The 20183-nt window shown below is 33.7% G+C and overlaps 3 protein-coding genes across 3 annotated transcripts in view; 1 reads left to right on the forward strand and 2 right to left on the reverse strand.

Moving 5' to 3' along the window:
• LOC126771574 (Golgi-specific brefeldin A-resistance guanine nucleotide exchange factor 1) overlaps positions 1-20183 on the forward strand; it is a 103965-nt gene that overhangs the window by 27773 nt on the left and 56009 nt on the right. The window lies entirely within an intron of this gene.
• LOC126771654 (collagenase-like) lies at positions 8332-9653 on the reverse strand. The gene is made up of 5 exons (XM_050491658.1): positions 9462-9653; positions 9108-9375; positions 8892-8981; positions 8610-8806; positions 8332-8478 (listed from the first exon to the last, which is right to left on the reverse strand). Exons 1-5 carry the CDS (start codon positions 9651-9653, stop codon positions 8374-8376), a joined length of 852 nt encoding a protein of 283 aa, XP_050347615.1. The 3' UTR covers positions 8332-8373.
• On the reverse strand, positions 14019-15314 carry LOC126771655 (collagenase-like). The gene is made up of 5 exons (XM_050491659.1): positions 15103-15314; positions 14754-15021; positions 14538-14627; positions 14255-14451; positions 14019-14123 (listed from the first exon to the last, which is right to left on the reverse strand). Exons 1-5 carry the CDS (start codon positions 15292-15294, stop codon positions 14019-14021), a joined length of 852 nt encoding a protein of 283 aa, XP_050347616.1. The 5' UTR covers positions 15295-15314.

Raw genomic sequence — 20183 nt, forward strand, 5'->3', positions numbered from 1 at the left:
AAATTGAGTGGAATTATAACGTTCACGGCTTCGCTTTTATTAACCAAATTGTAGAAAATTTGTTTGCTCGTTTAGGGCTTTGATGTTCTTTCTTAATTTCTTAACACCTTAAACAATTAAAAATTTAAATTAAATGTGTCAATTAAACTTTAAAAATACTTGCTTGATCTTGTTTTATAGGTACCGCTTGTGTTCATTTTATTTTATGTTCATACAAACGTATGCACAATTGTTATATATTATATAAATTATTTTATGTCATTAGCGATTGGTAAAATCATAACGTTAAAAATATAAAACATATATTATTAACCCATTCAATGCCCAAAAACGCCCATAGGCGTCTCTATTTCAAGCCTTGTTATGTAAGCCATTATAACAATTTAAAAAAAATGGGGATTTTAGTAAATGTGCAATTAGACCATATCTCATCTATAGCCAAAGGGTCTGTAAATATCTAAAATAAAAATGTAATTACACTGCCTAATTCACAGTAGTACACTTGCATCAACCATATTACACATTTTAAAAACTGATAAATTACGAATGTGTCACTATATATTTATTTGTATTAGATATGCTCTTTGTTCTCTTCTACTACGGTTTAGTAAATACGACTAATAAACAACCAATAAAAAAGCTGATTAATTCAGTGAGTGGACAATCTTTCATCTCATCTTTTCTTCCCGCTGTGATAAATACCATGTAGATATGATTTTCGAGGTATTTTTGCTAAAACTCGTGCGTCGTGAGGGTTTTTTAAATACTTTTTGGATCTAGATCAGATAAAACCTCAACTGTTTTTACGCTGCCACGGCTTAATGCCATAAATTCCTGCTCTTTGGCAGTCTTTATTTTATGGTCCGATTGCTAGTCGTTTGGCGCCTACTTAAAATTCGTTGCTTAGATTGGTGTAAAATTTTCGCTTTTCAGTTCTTTTTTTGTTGTTTTAATTTTTAATTAAAAAGAGTTAATATAGTTTTTATTTGATAATAATAATTATTTATTTATTTAAGTAACAGAAGACTTACAAACATGGTTTTAACTAAGCAAAAAAATAAACAATTATTATTGTCTGTATCAATTTAAAATACAATCTTTTTTTAAGTCAAAGCGCAAAGCAAAGAATTAAATTTAATTTTACTTTTTTAAATATAAAACATAACTACTTATTGCTTTGTCATTAAAATTTTCTTCGAATCGCACACGTTATAATACATTTTTTGACATTCCATATGTAAACACCAAATATTGACGAAATGTTTTCGTGTCGCACAGCATTTACTTGCAATAAAAATATTTGGACTTCGTTTTCAATGATTACGTAATTACCACAATAGTGTACTTTGGTGTCCAAATGTTTAAAAAAACGATTATTAATTAAGCAAAGTATCAAGTAATTGGTGAAAAAAGTTTTCAATACCGGCGAAGCTGTTGTTGGATCTCTGTAAATAGAATTAAAGTTGATATAATTAGTTAAGTGGAATTTCACAACAGTTATTTTATGGCAACTCACGTGGAATATGTAAACCTAAGGTTTATTCGTCATTATGCCTCATACTATTGAAATGGAGTAAAGGTACTAATGTGGTATAATTTACGCTGAGATGATTACGCATAAACACTTATGAGAATATTAAGCAGAGAACCTTCCAAAGGTAATCAACGCCCTTGGGGGTAAACGGGGTTACACCCTCTTAAAATCCATTCATAGATCGGATAGTTATGGAATAATTTTGTTATTAAACAGCCAACATTGTGTGGTGCACCGGCAGATACCCTGCGCTTCGGCAGAACACTCCTCGGGGTAGGGATCTGTCAAAAGTACCCAATATAAACTAACTATTATGCTAGATAGTATCGCCAGTTGAGAACGAGTATCGCGAATGCAATTCTCGTCCGGATTATTTTTGAAACACGGCTTAAGGCGCAGTTAGATTACATGTAATATATCTTATCATCAATTATTATTATTAAGACATATTATGCTTATAGTCCAGTTATTATGTACTTTTCAAAATGCACGTGACCCGAGAATGCCGATTGTAGATATCGTGTATGAAATCTAAGACATTTGCATATGCTCCACAAGTTTTTTAATACAAATCATTTACGAGAAAGGAAAAATTAAAATGAACCTCTTAATTTTTAATGACACTGCATTTGTTTAAAAAACTTCGCATATAATTTATATTTTTTTTAACAAAATTTAAAAGATAAAAATTGATACTGTGAGTTATCCTTAGGAGCTACACTTACTTTATTTTTTTTATTTTATTTATTTATTAGGGAAACATACAGCATATCGTACATTACAACTTAATATAATAATCATATTTTAACACTTATGCCAGTTAAGTTTCCACTACTGTTTTAACAGGGAAGTGGACTAATTTTGATGTTACATAAAATATAACTGTTTATGACAAAGTAAAATTTTAACGTAAATATGGTTATGGTTAATTACTAATAAGTATTTTTCACAAGATTATAAAATTTACTTAAACTATTTTTAAAAAGATCAATGTGGTTGTATTTTCTATTATGACTATTACAAGATCTTAGAATAAAAGAATTTTTGAAATAATTAGTTTTATAAATGGGTATTGAAAAAGTATCCTGAGAGCGAGCGTTAAAACGAGGACACTTAAATAAAATGTCACTGAGCAGATATGGAGAATCAATTAAATTATTAAATATTTTGTAAAGAAACATTTGGTCTCTTAGTGCTCTACGTTCTTCAAGTAGCATAAAAACAGAGTCAGGAAAAGTAAATTTGTATCGCAACCTCCTGATAAATTTGTTTTGTATATTTTCAATTAAGTTGACATATTTTGCATATTGTGGATTCCAAACAGTTGACGCATACTCTAAATGTGATCTAACGAAAGCATTGTACAAAATTACAAAGGTATGAATATTTTTAAAATCTGCCCCTTGCCGAAAGATAAATCCAAGCATTTTATACGACTTCATCACTATTTCCTCAATATGCTTATCGAATATAAGTTTGTTGTCTAGTTGTACCCCAAGGTCTCTCACCTCGGTTACCCTTTTTAATTTAGTATTAAATATGGAATAGTCAAAAATTATTTGTTCTTTTTTTTTCGAAAATGTAATTACACAGCACTTGTCAACATTAAGCTGCAAATTATTAGCAATGCAATATTGTCCTAATTTATTTAAATCCTCTTGTAAATGAAAACAGTCTTGATTATTTTTTATTATCTTAAAAATTTTAGTGTCATCAGCGTATAATAAAACTTGAGAATTTTTGAAAAAATTAGTTACGTCATTAATAAAAATGTTAAAAAGTAAAGGGCCAAGGTGAGAACCTTGTGGTACACCCGATGTTACAGGAATAAAACTAGACGTATATCCTTTAATAGCAACGGCTTGAGATCTTTCGCGGAGATAAGATGTAAGCCAACGTAGAAGGTCACCATGTATACCACTGGTGGTAGGGCTTTGTGCAAGCTCGTCTGGGTAGGTACCACCCACTCATCAGATATTCTACCGCAAAACAGCAATACTTGATATTGTTGTGTTCCGGTTTGAAGGGTGAGTGAGCCAGTGTAATTACAGGCACAAGGGACATAAAATCTTAGTTCCCAAGGTTGGTGGCGCATTGGATATGTAAGCGATGGTTGACATTTCTTACAATGCCAATGTCTAAGAGCGTTGGTGACCACTTACCATCAGGTGGCCCATATGCTCGTCCGCCTTCCTATTCTATTCTATAAAAAAATACCGATGTTGTTAAGTTTTTGTAATAACAAATTGTGCGATATCTTATCAAATGCTTTCGAGTAATCAGTGTATACGACATCTACCTGGAAACCAACTTCCATAGCACTCAATACTGTATGCAAGAACTCACACAGATTGGACTCAGTGGATCGCTTATTAATAAAACCATGTTGGTTACAGGTAAGTAGAGGCCTTAATAACGGAAATATCGTATCATAGACAATCCTTTCAAAAAGTTTTGGAATAACTGACAATTTAGAAATACCGCGATAGTTTTTTATATCGTTTTTATTTCCAGACTTATAAATCGGCGTAATTAAAGATTTTTTCCAAATAGTTGGTAATAATCCGTTGTCCAATGATTTTTTGAAAAGCATTGTTAAAGGCACACATAACACTTTACTGCAGTTTTTTAAGAAAATGGGATGTATTCCATCTGGACCATAACCCTTGGATGTATCTATGTTCGATAAATATCGTTCTACTTTTTTGTCAACGATCTCGATAGAGCTGATGATAGTCTGATTTGCGCTAGTAGAATAGTGATCCATTGTTTGATTTCCACTATTATCCTCAAAAACTGAATGAAAATAAGAATTAAACATATTTGCTATATCGTGTCCATTGTATCCAACTCGAGAGTTAAAATACATTACATTAGGTACAGATGTATGACCTTTTTTAGTCTTTATATAGGACCAAAACTGTTTTGAGCTAAAACGAATATTATTCTCTGCTCGTTCCAGAAACTCATTATAATACGTTCCTTCTAAGTTTTTTGATTGTAGTCGTAATTCAGAGAACTTGTTATAATCGTTTTGTTGGCCATAAATTTTCCATTTTTTGTGGAATTTTAATTTTTTATTAATTAATTTTATCAAGGGTCGCGTAAACCAGCGTGGATATTTATTGATCTCATTTATACACTTAGACGGGACAAATGTCTCTATAATGTGATTTACGATAAGATAGAACGTATCAACTGCCTGACTAATATCTTTGTTTTTAAATTCGTGTTGCCAGTTAACTTTAGCTAATTCAAAATTAATTTTATCATAATCAGCGCTGTGAAAGCGACGTACAACACGAATAGCTGGATTTAAATTTCGCTCAATATTATTCATATCAACTTTAATACAAAGGGAAGGATGATGTTCATCTTCAGGTTCTGATAAAGGGTCCACACGAGATATGTTACAATTCAGATTGGAAAGTACTAAGTCTAAGAGCCTGTTATTTAAGTTAAGAATATAATTTCATTGTTGTAATCCAGTAAAATTCATAAAAACAAATATTTGATGTACAAGGAGACATTCCGAGGGATTTAAAATATAAATTGAATTATTATTATTTAATGACCAAACAGCATCTCGTATATTAAAATCACCTGTAATAATTATATCATCTTGTGAATTTTCTATAATCAAATCAGATATAAATTCAAAAAAATTAAGCTGTGAATCCGTTTGAGAATTATTCTGTGGAAAGTAACAACAAAAAAGATGTAGAGTTTTCCTAATAATACCGCGTTTAGTTATAATTTTTATATAAGTGACTTCAGCACTAGGAAAATTAGGCAACTGAACATTTCTCACATCAACATCAATTTCGCGACGGACCGCTATCAGAGTACCACCTCCCTTTGTCATTTCTAACTGCTCGTAATCACGGTCGTTACGATAAACATTATATCGAGCATCAAATAATTCACTGTCAAAGATTCCAGGTAAAAGCCAAGTTTCTGTTAGGCAAATAATGTCATAATCGCAATTAAGCACGTTTTTATAAAATTGATAAGTTTTAGTCCGTAAACCTCGGACGTTTTGATAAAAAATATTTAAGAACATGTTGAATACTTAAAACACAAATAATAATTGTATATATTACATATCTGTAATAAAAATTCCTTCATAGTGTCTATTTCTAATAAGTCATAAATAAATGATTCCCGCAATGAACGCTGCTCAGATAAAACGAATAAAATCATAAAAGAACATACAACACTAACAATAAAATAATAACTAAAAAAGTCATGAAAATGGACATTAACTAAAAAAGTAAAGTTATGAAAAAATACTAACAAAATAAAATTAGACACTTGAAACTTATGTTTTAAATAAAACAATTTCGCACTTATACGATTTTTTTTAAACAATCTTCAGAAGTGATGTGCAGGACAGGCGAGCTTTCTGTGCGTCTAACCATAATCGTGCAGTTACGTACCCAACAAAACAAATAACCCTTTTCCTTTGACTTACGCTTTGCCTCATTGAATAAACTTTTATTGCGAGTAGAAAGGTGATCATTAACGTAAATTTGATTTTGCATTCCTGAAAATCCTATATCGCAAGCTCTTATAGTTTTTAATTTTCGAAGCAATGACAAAAAATCGTCTTTTTTGTAACGAGCTTGCATTTTTAAAATAATTGGTTTAGGCCTGATGTCATTGGAATCATTCTTAGTCGCTACTCTTGTGATAAAGTCTATGTCAGTAACCGGGTTCAAAGGGAAATTGCACTTATCAGCGAGCACTTTTATTAACTGTATAAGGTTTTCGCCTTTCTTTTGGGGAACTCCACTAATTTGGATATTTGAACGTCGAACCCATTGTTCATTCTTGTAATCGCTATCTTTTAAATCTTTCATAAAATTCTTTAGCTCATTTAACTCCAATTCGATGTTATGTATTTTTGTAACTTCCTTGTCAAAATTATTAACTTGATCCACGACCATATCAATTGACGATTCAACGAGCTTAATTTTTTTTGTCCATTCGTTTACAGTTTCGGTAACTTTTTTAAACTCATTGGTTATAAAACTTTTAAATGATTCAATAGATGAATTTAAATGAGTGAAACGTTCATCAAAGTGGTCTATTATAGATTTAGTATTCAAGGTCGAATAGGGCTGTGCAAGATCTAAATTGGTTTCGTTGGCGACATTAGGTGTAATGGGACTTATATTATTATTATTTTTGGTCTGTTTACAACTTGGACATTTCCATTTAGCTTTATTCATTGGTAGAATCTTTTTAAAATCTGCAAGCGAAATTCCCACGCAGCCATGATGATATATATTTAAGCAAGCAGTACATTTAATAGATTCTTCAACTTTCAATAAGCATAAGCAATGTTTACACTCCATTCTATTCGCTTTTAAATAAATGTAGGTAAGCTTTAATGAGTTAGCACAGCGTATTCAATTTACCTTGCTCTTCGATAATAGCTCGCGCCCAAAAACTCGTAAGCGCCGCGTATATCGCGTACTTACGCGTTCTCTTCAAATAGTATGCACTTCAATGTAATTACTGTGATTGTTTTAGTATTTTAAATATTTTTATTATACTGTGTCTTTGTATATTATTAAAAACAAGCACAAATATACTTTAATACTTATTAAACAACATGAAATAAAAAGTCACTTCCAATAACACTTTTATAAGGAATTAGGGATTATTTTGTATAGCACAAACGATATAGCACCGTACGTCAACTGTCCACACATTATTTATATTACATGCATTATTTTCGTGTGACTTTTAACTATTCACGTATCTCACGTCGTGGAAGATGCACATCTTGCTTGCATATATACATTATAATTTATATATATAGGCATATTATAATAGCATATATTAAAATTTTCTCAACGTCAATTCAAATTCCTCAAAAACAACCAAGGAAACAATGTTTTTGGAACGAAGTTCTTTTACAGTAGAGTGAAATGGCAGAAATTGTCGCATAACGTAATAGCGTTATGCCTATTTCTTTCTGTTTTATTACTGTCACTTTCTATTTTATATGGTTCGTGTAAAAGTGAAATTAGTTAAAAAATAAAAAAGTACTAAAACTGACATGTTTGGATAAAAAAAATTAAGAGTGGTATTCTCTTACTCGTTATATTTTCACGTGACTTGAATGTTAAAAATTTAGTAGTTTCTGATTTATTCCTTTGTATTCACTATTATTGTAGTGACTAGGTAATTGGTCACCACCACCAATAGACATTGGCAATATAAAAATTTTAAACGTATTTTTTAACTGTACGTGCAACTGCAATTTGAAAATGTAATCAATTTAATTATTATTATTATTACTATATTGACAGATATCAATCAGCGATCGGAATAGGGACTATTTTTGGAATAGATATGCTTTCTTAACTATACATAATATACGAACAAGTGTGTATATACAAGATTATTTATGATATTGATTTGGGGCAATTTTGCCCGTTTATTAGTAAACTTAGAATATATGTACACCGCTCGTATTTAATCGCTCTTGTTCAATTTAAGTTGTGTTTTTTACCGGGTTCGACCCTTGATTAAAAATGGTGTTGAAGTAATGTTATTGTGGTGATGAGCAAATAGAACATAAAAGGCCAATAAAGTTAAAAGATATGCGTGATCTATCTGACGCAAAAATGCTGAGGGGAAGAGCTTTCAGAGTTACGTGTGCACACGTTGGGCACACGGATCAAACCAAACACACCTTTAATTTATTTTTATTCAGGTTCCACACTTGCAACTGTCACCTGATACCTAAAAAGGGAAATGTATCTTTCAATAAAAAATAGATGTATATAAATGAATTATTTATTTAACAATAAATGAATAGACGCTTAAAGGCGGGCATTGATCCAGGAGGCGAATGAGGTCACTCTGGCAAAAGCGGCGGGGAAGCCACGGGTGCAGCCGGCGGCCGAACCGAAGGAGGTGATACCGATCTGTGTAAAATAGATTGCGTTATAAAATAAAGATTCAGGATATAAACTTAAAATGGTTATTACTTATGTATTTATCATACATGAGTGAATTGACGACGATGCAAATTGCAAGTAAACCATAAAACACTGACCAGAGTACGACTGCTGCCGCTGCCGATGGCTAGAGGGCCACCGGAGTCACCGCCGCAGGTGCTCTGACCACCGGTGGTGGCGGTACACAGGGTGGAGGCGATAACGGTACTGGATCCAAAAGTGTTTGCGCACACGGCGTTGGTGATTACTTGCATGTTTACGTGTCTCTTTGCCTGATTGCTGCTGATACCGACATCTGAAGAATAAAAATTTAGGAATATGTAAATATATTTATAGTATAATGTAAAAGATTCTGATTGGTGATAACTGCTGTAACTTACTGTCAGCGGTTCTACCGAATCCAGCAGCTGTGGCCCAGGTACCGGCGTAGCTGTTACTGCCAGAGGCGATGGGGATGCGTTGGATGTGGTCTAACAGGATAAAGTTACATAATTAAATACAGAATAATGTCAATTTAAATATGTGGAATAAAAGGTAAGAAAGACTGGCGATTGGTTACCCTGGCGGAATAGAGGAAGTAAGAAAGATTCGCTTACTTGTGTAACCGACGTGGCTCATCGATATCATGGCAATATCGTTGTGAAGGCGCTGTTCGTTGTAGCTGGCGTGAACTTGAACATTGTTGGTGTTGACTCGAACACCGCCGGCGAAGAGTCTGATGGAGCCTAGGACGACGGTGAATTGACGAGCTTGTGTTCTACCATGCCTCCAGCAATGAGCAGCGGTCACCGCCCTGGTGTTGGTAAGAAGAGAAGATCCGCAAACTGACTGTCTGCCGTCAGTCAAAGTGATGACCAGACCTCCCTAAAAGATCAATGTTTATTATAATATGAAACAAAAAACGCGTAATGCGATGCATAAAAAAATCGTCTTATTAAGATTTAACAAACCAAGTGAGGGTGTGCGCCGAGTGAGGATGCCTGTCCTCCTACGATCCTGGAGCCGTCGAAGTCCTGAGCATCCTCAGCGAGCTTGATGCGTGCAGCTTCTGGGATACCAATCTCTTCATGGTAGTTGGAGAATATTTTCTCCTCAGCTGCGACAGCTAGGGCCAGGCCAACGACGACAAGTAGGAATTTCATGTTGAAGTAATGAATTGGTGAGCGAAGAGACAAAGTTTAAATACTACACAATATCTTATCTTTTCCTAAACTTTTTTTTATCATACTTTTAATTAGGTATCGATCAAACTAGTTATCTTAAGTATATATTTAGACACGCTTATCACAATTACACGTGAATACGCTGCGACTGTTAAGTCTCATATTAGTGGTTATGTTTCAGATACTTAACGACTCCGTTTCCGAACTACAGTTGTAGAACTAGAATTTAAGGTGTTTAATCGAACGTTTGAAAAGAAGGTGGAGGTGCCAAGACGTTTGGTTTTAGGACAAAAATAAAAAACGATTTGCCAATAACGACGATATTGCTTACTGAAGCCAGAAGTAGAGCCAGAAGTAGAGCTAGTTGGGAGTGAGTGGAGCTAGTCTGAAACCCAGAATTATTCGAGACCCCCAAAAGTTGATCGTTGCGTTTCAATGCGGAGTGTGACGAACCTTTATGATATCGTGGATTCCTAAATGAGCAGTTGATATAAGCGATGATATATCAGTAAGACATCAGTACGCTCGTAGAGTGGTATGCTTACTATAATTTTTACGATTATTTACAATTTTGTCAAAACAACCATCGCGTGAAAACTGGTTTTAAATAGATTGTAAAATTGAGTGGAATTATAACGTTCACGGCTTCGCTTTTATTAACCAAATTGTAGAAAATTTGTTTGCTCGTTTAGGGCTTTGATGTTCTTTCTTAATTTCTTAACACCTTAAACAATTAAAAATTTAAATTAAATGTGTCAATTAAACTTTAAAAATACTTGCTTGATCTTGTTTTATAGGTACCGCTTGTGTTCATTTTATTTTATGTTCATACAAACGTATGCACAATTGTTATATATTATATAAATTATTTTATGTCATTAGCGATTGGTAAAATCATAACGTTAAAAATATAAAACATATATTATTAACCCATTCAATGCCCAAAAACGCCCATCGACGTCTCTATTTCAAGCCTTGTTATGTAAGCCATTATAACAATTTAAAAAAAAATGGGGATTTTAGTAAATGTGCAATTAGACCATATCTCATCTATAGCCAAAGGGTCTGTAAATATCTAAAATAAGAATGATTTGTACTAGTATCCACGAGCTAGTATCGAGTCCGTCAGAAACACACAGTAAACGTATATAAAGATTTCATTAATTATTTATTTGTTAGTTTATTGAAAGACATAGATGTATGTGATTTAAGAGAGGTATTTATTATTTGAGTTTGAGATGTTGCTACTATACTCTAGTCTAATACACGTAAGTTTCGAACACAGAATGGCCAGTATCATAATTATTCATGATCAGTGGGGGCGTACATTCAAACAATTATTCACAAATTTAACATGTCAATAAGAAGGAATAAACATATTTGGTAGTGATTTTCTGGTCTACTCATCGACCGAAGATCTCCATGTGTGCGGTATTCTACAAATAAGTAATTTGTATAAAATTCTTATCAAAACTTGAAGTAATCTGTGTACGAAATGAACTTGAATACATTTATTTTCATAAAATATCGGCGGACTGGCATCTGAGTCAAATAGGCTGCACGAAAATTCAACCTTAACCTTAAATCGCCAATGCGCCACCAAACTCGGGAACTAAGATGATGTGACCACTAATGCTGGTAATTCATCAGCATCATCATCATCCTTTTGTCGTCCACTGCTGGACATAGGCCTCTCCAATGGCACGGCACTGAGCTTGTAATTACACTGCCTAAAATTCACAGTAGTACACTTGCATCAACCATATTACACATTTTAAAAACTGATAAATTACGAACTTGTCACTATATATTTATTTATATTAGATATGCTCTTTGTTCTCTTTTATTACGGTTTAGTAAATACGACCAATAAACAACCAATGAAAAAGCTGATTAATTCAGTGAGTGGACAATCTTTCATCTCATCTTTTCTTCCCTCTGTGATAAATACCATGTAGATATGATTTTCGAGGTATTTTTGCTAAAACTCGTGCGTCGTGAGGGTTTTTTAAATACTTATTTGGATCTAGATCAGATATAACCTCAACTGTTTTTACGCTGCCACGGCTTAATGCCATAAATTCCTGCTCTTTGGCAGTCTTTATTTTATAGTCCGATTGCTAGTCGTTTGGCGCCTACTTAAAATTCGTTGCTTAGATTGGTGTAAAATTTTCGCTTTTCAGTTCTTTTTTTGTTGTTTTAATTTTTAAATAAAGAGTTAATATAGTTTTTATTTAATAATAATAATTATTTATTTATTTAAGTAACAGAAGACTTTACAAACATGGTTTTAACTAAGCAAAAAAATAAACAATTATTATTGTCTGTATCAATTTAAAATACAATCTTTTTTTTAAGTCAAAGCGCAAAGCAAAGAATTAAATTTAATTTTACTTTTTTAAATATAAAACATAACTACTTATTGCTTTGTCATTAAAATTTTCTTCGAATCGCACACGTTATAATACATTTTTTGACATTCCATATGTAAACACCAAATATTGACGAAATGTTTTTGTGTCGCATAGCATTTACTTGCAATAAAAATATTTGGATTAAGTTTTGTTCCATTTGCCCAAAAATGTTAAAAAAATTCTGTGGTCGGGGGAACGAAGATTTTTGCAATTTTTTTTAACTCAAAACGTGTTTTAAAATGTAAAGAGTTGGTTGGTTTGATCCCGCTAATCTTAGGAACTACTGGTTCGAATTGAAAAATTATTTTTGTGTTGGATAGCCCATTTATTGAAGCAGGTTTCAGGCTATATATATATAACATCACGCTACGACCAATAAGAGCGGAGCATCAATTAAAAAGGTCGCAAAAAACGGGAAATTTGACACCGTTTGAGAGCTTCAGTTGCGTGCACTGCGTAAACGGTTAAAGTTACGCAACAACTATGTAGGACGGAATTATTATTCCTCTAAAAAGGTTTCAAAAAAGTCAGCGATAGTATATGTCTACCTTTGAAACTTGACTCATTTTATAGTAATCAAAATTTAAGTAATACGCAAGTGAAACCGCAGGAACAGCTATATATATACATCATACATTTCAAAAAGCCGAGATGGCCTAGTAAAAAAAACATATTTCAAACATACATATTTCATAGTGGTTAGAACGCGTGAATCTTAACCGATGATCGTGGGTTCAAACCCGGGCAAGCACCACTGAATGTTTATGTGCTTAATTTGTGTTTATAATTCATCTCGTGCTTGACGGTGAAGGTAAACAGCGTGAGGAAACCTGCATGTGTATAATTTCATTGAAATTCTGCCACATGTGTATTCTACCAACTCGCATTGGAGTAGCTTGGTGGAATAAGCTCCAAATCTTCTCCTAAAAAAAAGGGAGACTAGGCCTTAGCCTAGCAGTGGGACATTAACAGGCTGTTACTGTACTGTACTGTATATATATATACATTACAGGTAATGTGTAATATGCTCCTACAAACACAAGCGTACGCATACGCACTCACACTAAAAGAAACATTTATTTCATAATCCTTTGTATCGTTTTGTTTCGTTATGTCACAATTTTCTAATAATATTATGTTCTTTTTTTGACAAAGAGTTTGCCTGTTTTATTCCTATATACTGATTAATTTTACAGAAGTTACATAGGTATACATTATGCGCTGTTGGATTACCAAATAAAGCGGACTGATAAACGGGCCTGATAGTAAGTGATTACTACCGCCCATAGACATTGGAGCTGTTAGAAATATTTACTATTCCTGTCATCGCTAATGCGTGACCAATCATAGGAACTGAGATATAAATATACTTGCTCGAGCAGCACATTAACAATACTAAGTACATTTATTAGGCTTAACAAGTACAAGGGAAAAGTCGGATGGGTTTTGAGACGTACCTATGATGCCTATCGGGCACACTGTTGCAATAGTTAAACTAAGTTCCATAAATATAAAAAAAACTATTAAGGATGGAATTCTAGTTGATCTTCAGCACAACAAAACCATTCGACGCATTGTTAATAATGTTTAAATATCTATGTAAACTTTTGAGCGTACATCAATCTTGTGTAATTCATTTTGAAATATGTTTTTTTTACGTCATAATTGTGCTGAAAAAGTAAAATTAAACTGGCCAGTCAAAAGATTATATAATCTCTCTGACAAAATATGCTAAGGTTAAATGCTTTGGTTTAACCAGAGTTACAGTGCTTGTGCACGCGCATTTGAATATTATTCAGGTTCCACACTTACAACTGTCACCATATTCAATAATGGAATGTATCCCATAATTAACTTAATATGTATAATTATGTACAAAAAAATTGGTTCCCATAAAAATATATTTATTTAACAATAAACGAATAGACGCTTAAAGGCGGGCGTTGATCCAGGAGGCGAATGAGGTCACTCTGGCGAAACCGGCGGGTAAGCCACGGGAGCAGCCGGCGGCCGAACCGAAGGAGGTGATACCGATCTGTGTAAAATAGATTGCGTTATAAAATAAAGATTCAGGATATAAACTTAAAATGGTTATTACTTATGTATTTATCATACATGAGTGAAATGATGACGATGCAAATTGCAAGTAAACCATGAAACACTGACCAGAGTACGACTGTTGCCGCTGCCGATGGCTAGAGGACCACCGGAGTCACCGCCGCAGGTGCTCTGACCACCGGTGGTGGCGGTACACAGGGTGGAGGCGATAATGGTACTGGATCCAAAAGTGTTGGCGCACACGGCGTTGGTGATTACTTGCATGTTTACGTGTTTCTTTGCCTGGTTGCTGCTGATACCGACATCTGAAAAAATGAAAATTTAGGAATAAGTAAATATATTTATAGTATAATGTAAAAGATTCTGGTTGGTGATAACTGCTGTAACTTACTGTCAGCGGTTCTACCGAATCCAGCAGCTGTGGCCCAGGTACCGGCGTAGTTGTTACTGCCAGTGGCGATGGCGATGGGTTGGATGTGGTCTAACAGGATAAAGTTACATAATTAAATACAGAATAATGTCAATTTAAATATGTGGAATAAAAGGTAAGAAAGACTGGCGATTGGTTACACTGGCGGAATAGAGAAAGTAAGAAAGACTCGCTTACTTGTGTAACCGACGTGGCTCATTGATATCATGGCAACATCATTGTGAAGGCGCTGTTCGTTGTAGCTGGCGTGAACCTGGACATTGTTGGTGTTGACGCGAACACCGCCGGAGAAGAGACGGAGGGAGCCTAGGACGACAGTGAATTGACGAGCTTGGGTTGCACCATGCCTCCAGCAATGAGCGGCAGTCACCGCTCTGGTGTTAGTAAGAAGAGAAGATCCGCAAACTGACTGTCTGCCGTCAGTCAAAGTGATGACCAGACCTCCCTAAAAGGTTAAGTTTTTATTAAAATATGCAACAAAAAAAACGTAATGTGATGCACAGAAAAATCACAAGATATAACAAACCAAGTGAGGGTGTGCGCCGAGTGAGGATATCTGTCCTCCTACGATCCTGGAGCCGTCGAAGTCCTGAGCATCCTCAGCGAACTTGATGCGTGCAGCTTCTGGGATACCAATCTCTTCATGGTAGTTGGAGAAGATTTTCTCCTCAGCTGCGACAGCTAGGGCCAGGCCAACGACGACAAGTAGGAATTTCATGTTGGAAATATTACTGAGTTATTCGGGGACAAAACTAAGTTTAAATACTACTCAATATCTTATCTTTTTCTAAACATTTGTTTTATCACACTTTTAATTAGGTATCGATCAAACTAGTTATCTTCAAAACTTAAAAACGCTGATCACAATTACACGCGAATACGCTGCGACTGTCAAATCTCATATTAATACAAATGCTTCAGATCCGTATCAACTCCGCTTTCGAACTTTAGTTGTAGAACTAGAATTAAACTTAATTAAACGATTTAAAAAAAAGCTCCCTTACTAAAATGTAGTGTTAATCTGACATTTGGTTTAAAGACAAAAATAAATAACGACTTGCTTACAATGACGATAATATTGTTTTCTGTTAGTAGTTGCATTGTGTTGGGTGTGCTGTGTGTGCTGCATGCGTTTTTAATCTAGAAAAACAAAAAAAAAAAATATTCGAGACGCTCAAAAGTTTATAGCTGCGTTTTTATGCGCAGTGCGACGGACTTTAATAAAATTGTTCACTCTAGTATTGTTGACCCCTAAATGCTTAATCGATCTAAGCTATGATAAATCAGTACGATATCAGAACGCTTATAGAGTGGTATGCTTACTAGAATTTTTACTATTAATAGTTTTGTCAAAACAACCATCGCGTAAAAATGGTTTTAAATAAATTGTATTATTGAGTGAAAATATAAAGATCGGCTTCGCTTTTATAAACTAAATTGTCAACAATTTAATTTTTTGTATTTATTATCTCCAAAAACACGCCAGTGAATTAAGTGTTCCAATATTACGTTCATACTCGTATCGTACTTATATGCTACTTTAGGGCTATGTTGTTCTTGCTTAATTTCTTAACACCTTAAAAGCAATGCAAATAAAAATTTAAATGAAATGTGTCGATTAAACCTTTAAAATACTTGCTTGATCTTGTTTTATAGGTACCGCTTGTGTCCATTGTATTGTATGTTCATACAAGCGTATTCACAATTATTATATACTATATTTTTTTTTGTCATCAGCGATTAGTAAAATCATAACGTTAAGTAATATAAAATATATATTATTTACCCATTCAATGCCCAAAAATCGCCCATCGGCATCTTTCAAGCTATCTAAGCCAAAATAACAATAAAAAATGGGGATTTTAGTAAATGTGCAATTAGACCATATCTCATCTATAGCCAAAGGGTCTGTAAATATCTAAAATAAAAATGATTTCCCTCTTCGATCTGCGTACTAGTATCCACGAGCTAGTATCGAGTCCGTCAGAAACACACAGTAAACGTGTATAAAGATTTCATTAATTATTTATTTGTTAGTTTATTAAAATATATGTATTTATTATTTTCGAACACAGAATGGCCAGTATCATAATTATTCATGATCATTGGATATTCAAACCATTATTCACAAATTTAACATGTCAATTACACCAATATATGATGAGTTAATAATATCGCTTCGCTAATATAACATACACACATATATAAAACAAACTGAATGAACCACAAAGTAATAAAGATAATGTTGGAAATTAGTCATTCGTCGCAAATGTGGAGCGCGGGCTATCTCGAATCTAACTGCCGATTTAAGATGGTCACCATGCTCCGTGAAGTTATTAAAATAAAAAACAACAACTACAATAGGACTAATGTTTATTTAAAAGTATATATCTTATTTAAGAACTTTATTAAAGCTCACAATATGTAGTTGAAGCAAAAGATGAACTTAATGCCTGAAGGCATTCTCTGCCAGTCAACCTTTAGGCTAAACAGAAATCCGTGAAGACGGTAATTAGTAAATTTTATCATAAAAAATACAAATATATTGACACAAATATACTTATGTATAAATAGAACTGTAAAAATAAATAAGAAAATACATACATACGTAAATACAGTACAGTATAGTAACAGCCTGTTAATGTCCCACTGCTGGGCTAAGGCCTCCTCTCCCTTTTTGAGGAGAAGGCTTGGAGCTTATTCCACCTCGCTGCTCCAATGCGGGTTGGTAGAATAGACATGTGGCAGAATTTCAATGAAATTAGACACATGCAGGTTTCCTCACGATGTTTTCCTTCACCGTTAAGCACGAGATGAATTATAAACACAAATTAAGCACATGAAAATTCAGTAGTGCTTGCCCGGATTTGAACCCACGATCATCGGTTAAGATTCACGCGTTCTTACCACTAGGCCATCTCGGCTTCTTACATAAATAATATTTTACTAAATATAAATATTACTTTATATTATATTTATCCTAAATTTACACTAACTTATTTTTCTTATATCACTTCTGCTACACGCGACCCGCGAAGGACCTTCAAAGGTCTGGCGGCAAATAAGTTCGGGAGGTACTAGTTCAGACCGGCGGGCAGAAACCAGGTCCTTAGCTGAATAGCAATTCGACTTATTATTAGAACGACATTGTGAATGTATAACTGACATCAATCGATCGTAGTATGTCAGCAATATGTATGTAACGATTACAGTACGTTCGCGGGGCCAAACTTTAATTTTCTTTAAATTGTCTCACAATTGCATTATTAATTTCCTCTTTCCATGTAATTTTTTCTATGTCACCATCTCCATACGATCGAATTTATATGAGATATTACGTCATAACGAAGATGCTCCTTGGAGTATTGTTACGTCTAATTCAAGCCTGTCACCCGACACGGGTAGTGTGTTATTACGTTCATTAAAATATGTAGACATTATATAATTATTTATGTGTGTAAATACATCTTAGCGCTCATTACACGGTAGGAGATAACTAAGAGTTTCAGTGTCAGATGACGTCAGCGTAAGATTTGTTATTGTAAGTGCGTTAATGTGTGCGTAAGATTTGTACATGAGCTCACACACTTACACATCAATTCTCATGAGTACCTTGGCACTCGCAACATTTTTTTTTAATATTTAATCAATTCGCCAAAAAATTATTTCCTGTCCATCGTACAAGACCGGTTCTTCTGTTAGCAATACAACTTTTATCATGTATCAAGCTTAGCACTAAAATAACAGCTGTTTTTAGATAATAGTTCGCTCAAAGTCACTTAGTTAATTGGAGACTCAATATTCTAGTAAGTCGAAGATGTGACTTGTGATTCAATTAATGAATCTCTTAAGATGCGAATAATAATTAACGAAATGAGATTGACTGTCCAATGAATCAAACGATTACTGGGTCGCACGAAAATGTAAATTTTTTTTAAACGAGCAATTTTCAATGTTTTATTGATATTTTTTATGTAATAAATAAGATAACAAAAAGTATAATTAAATAATGTCTGCGACACTGCATCTGGTACACTGCATCATTGTTTGATGGATGGTGTTATGAGCCGACTCTTTCTCATTCTGATGTAAATTTAACAGAGGCAGAACACCCTTATTTTAATCTTATTTTATATAGCCAAGCTTATACCATCGTATAGAGAAGAAAATAAGCTTTCAATTGATATATGATTTATTATAGCCAGACGGGCTGATTCGGATGGTAAGTGCTCACCACCTATATACGGCACTATAAGGATTATTAACCATCCCTTACATAGCTAGTGCGCCTTTAGTGACACTGACTCAATCGCTTTCAAACGGCAACACATCAATACTAAGTATTGCTATTTGGAGGTGGAATATATAATAAGTGGGTGAAACCCAGACGGGCTTGCACATGGTTCTACCACCAAGTAAACATGGTATTTATGAATGGAACACGAGAATTATATGCGTCGGCTAGTGCGCCATCGCTGCGTTAACCACCACCATAAGCATTTTATAGAGCGTTTTAAAGTAAGATTAATGTTCAACTGTTTCTAGTTTACAATAAAATAAAACGTGTACGCAAATAATAGACTAAGCATAGTATTGTTCGCTCCCAATAGCCGTGGTTTGTGGTTCATACCGCGGCATTTATCTTACTCTTAATTAAATTATTATACCAGTCCTTACTTCTTAACGAATGGTCCGATTCGAACAATTGTAAGAGGAATTTACTTGTACATAATCAATCTTTATTATGAAGCTTAATTGTATAAGGAGTAATATCATGACACGAATATCATCATCTTTTGATTCTACCCGTGTTTTTATTGACTAATGTAAACAAAAAGCTCTGATTGCCAGTTGTTTGAGCTGTGCGTGCGATATGTCAGTCAAAAAGTGAGATATTCTTTAATACATATAAATAATATTTAAGTAAAACACAGGCTTGCAATACTGAATTATGTTTTTGAAAGAAGTAGTAGTTAGAAAGAGCAGAGGTTTAAAGGCGGGCTCTGATAGGCCAGGAGTTGAATGAAGTGAAAAATAAATTTGCATAAAGAAACTATTTATTCAACAACAAACATTCAAACCTACAGGTGTCATTATTTTTCCTTTTCTTTAAATACAGTTTAGAAAATAATGAATTTGGTTACAGTGAGTTGTCTATGTATGTATGTCCATTGTCTCTTTTGTAGACTCTTACATACCTACGTATACAAATCTCTTTTACAAAGTTTTTGTGTCTCTTTTATACTTTTTGCGTTCGCTACATTACAGCCTAGACCGGCAATTTTCTCTTCGACTGCGTCGACATATTAAGCTGTACTTAAAATAAATATGCAACGTACTATGTAGCATATGATATAGATCTAAACTTGAAAAATGGTTAATAGATAAAAATTAAAGGTTAATAGAATAAAATATTTAATTTATTTATTCTTATGTGACAGTTAAACAAAACTACAGATGTCGTTATTTTTCCTTTTCTTTAAATACAGTTTAGGTGTCAAACAAAATAGATATTTTATAATAACATTTTGATACGCTGCGACTGTCTAAGTAAAGTCTTATCATAGTAAATCTGTTGCGGTTACTGAACAGATCAAATTTCGAACA

The sequence above is a fragment of the Nymphalis io genome, chromosome 11, assembly GCF_905147045.1.
Source record: "Nymphalis io chromosome 11, ilAglIoxx1.1, whole genome shotgun sequence".
Taxonomy (NCBI): domain Eukaryota; kingdom Metazoa; phylum Arthropoda; class Insecta; order Lepidoptera; family Nymphalidae; genus Nymphalis; species Nymphalis io.

What these genes read in the sequence shown, in the direction of transcription:
- LOC126771654 (XM_050491658.1), bottom strand. Translation starts at nt 9,653, where the DNA reads ATGAAATTCCTACTTGTCGTCGTTGGCCTGGCCCTAGCTGTCGCAGCT. An exon ending in TCGGCGCACACCCTCACTTG is followed by an intron (nt 9,376 to 9,461) that starts GTTTGTTAAATC and finishes TTGATCTTTTAG; the next exon opens with GGAGGTCTGGTCATCACTTT. An exon ending in GAGCCACGTCGGTTACACAA is followed by an intron (nt 8,982 to 9,107) that starts GTAAGCGAATCT and finishes TTATCCTGTTAG; the next exon opens with ACCACATCCAACGCATCCCC.
- LOC126771655 (XM_050491659.1), bottom strand. Translation starts at nt 15,294, where the DNA reads ATGAAATTCCTACTTGTCGTCGTTGGCCTGGCCCTAGCTGTCGCAGCT. An exon ending in TCGGCGCACACCCTCACTTG is followed by an intron (nt 15,022 to 15,102) that starts GTTTGTTATATC and finishes TTAACCTTTTAG; the next exon opens with GGAGGTCTGGTCATCACTTT. An exon ending in ATTCGGTAGAACCGCTGACA is followed by an intron (nt 14,452 to 14,537) that starts GTAAGTTACAGC and finishes TCATTTTTTCAG; the next exon opens with ATGTCGGTATCAGCAGCAAC.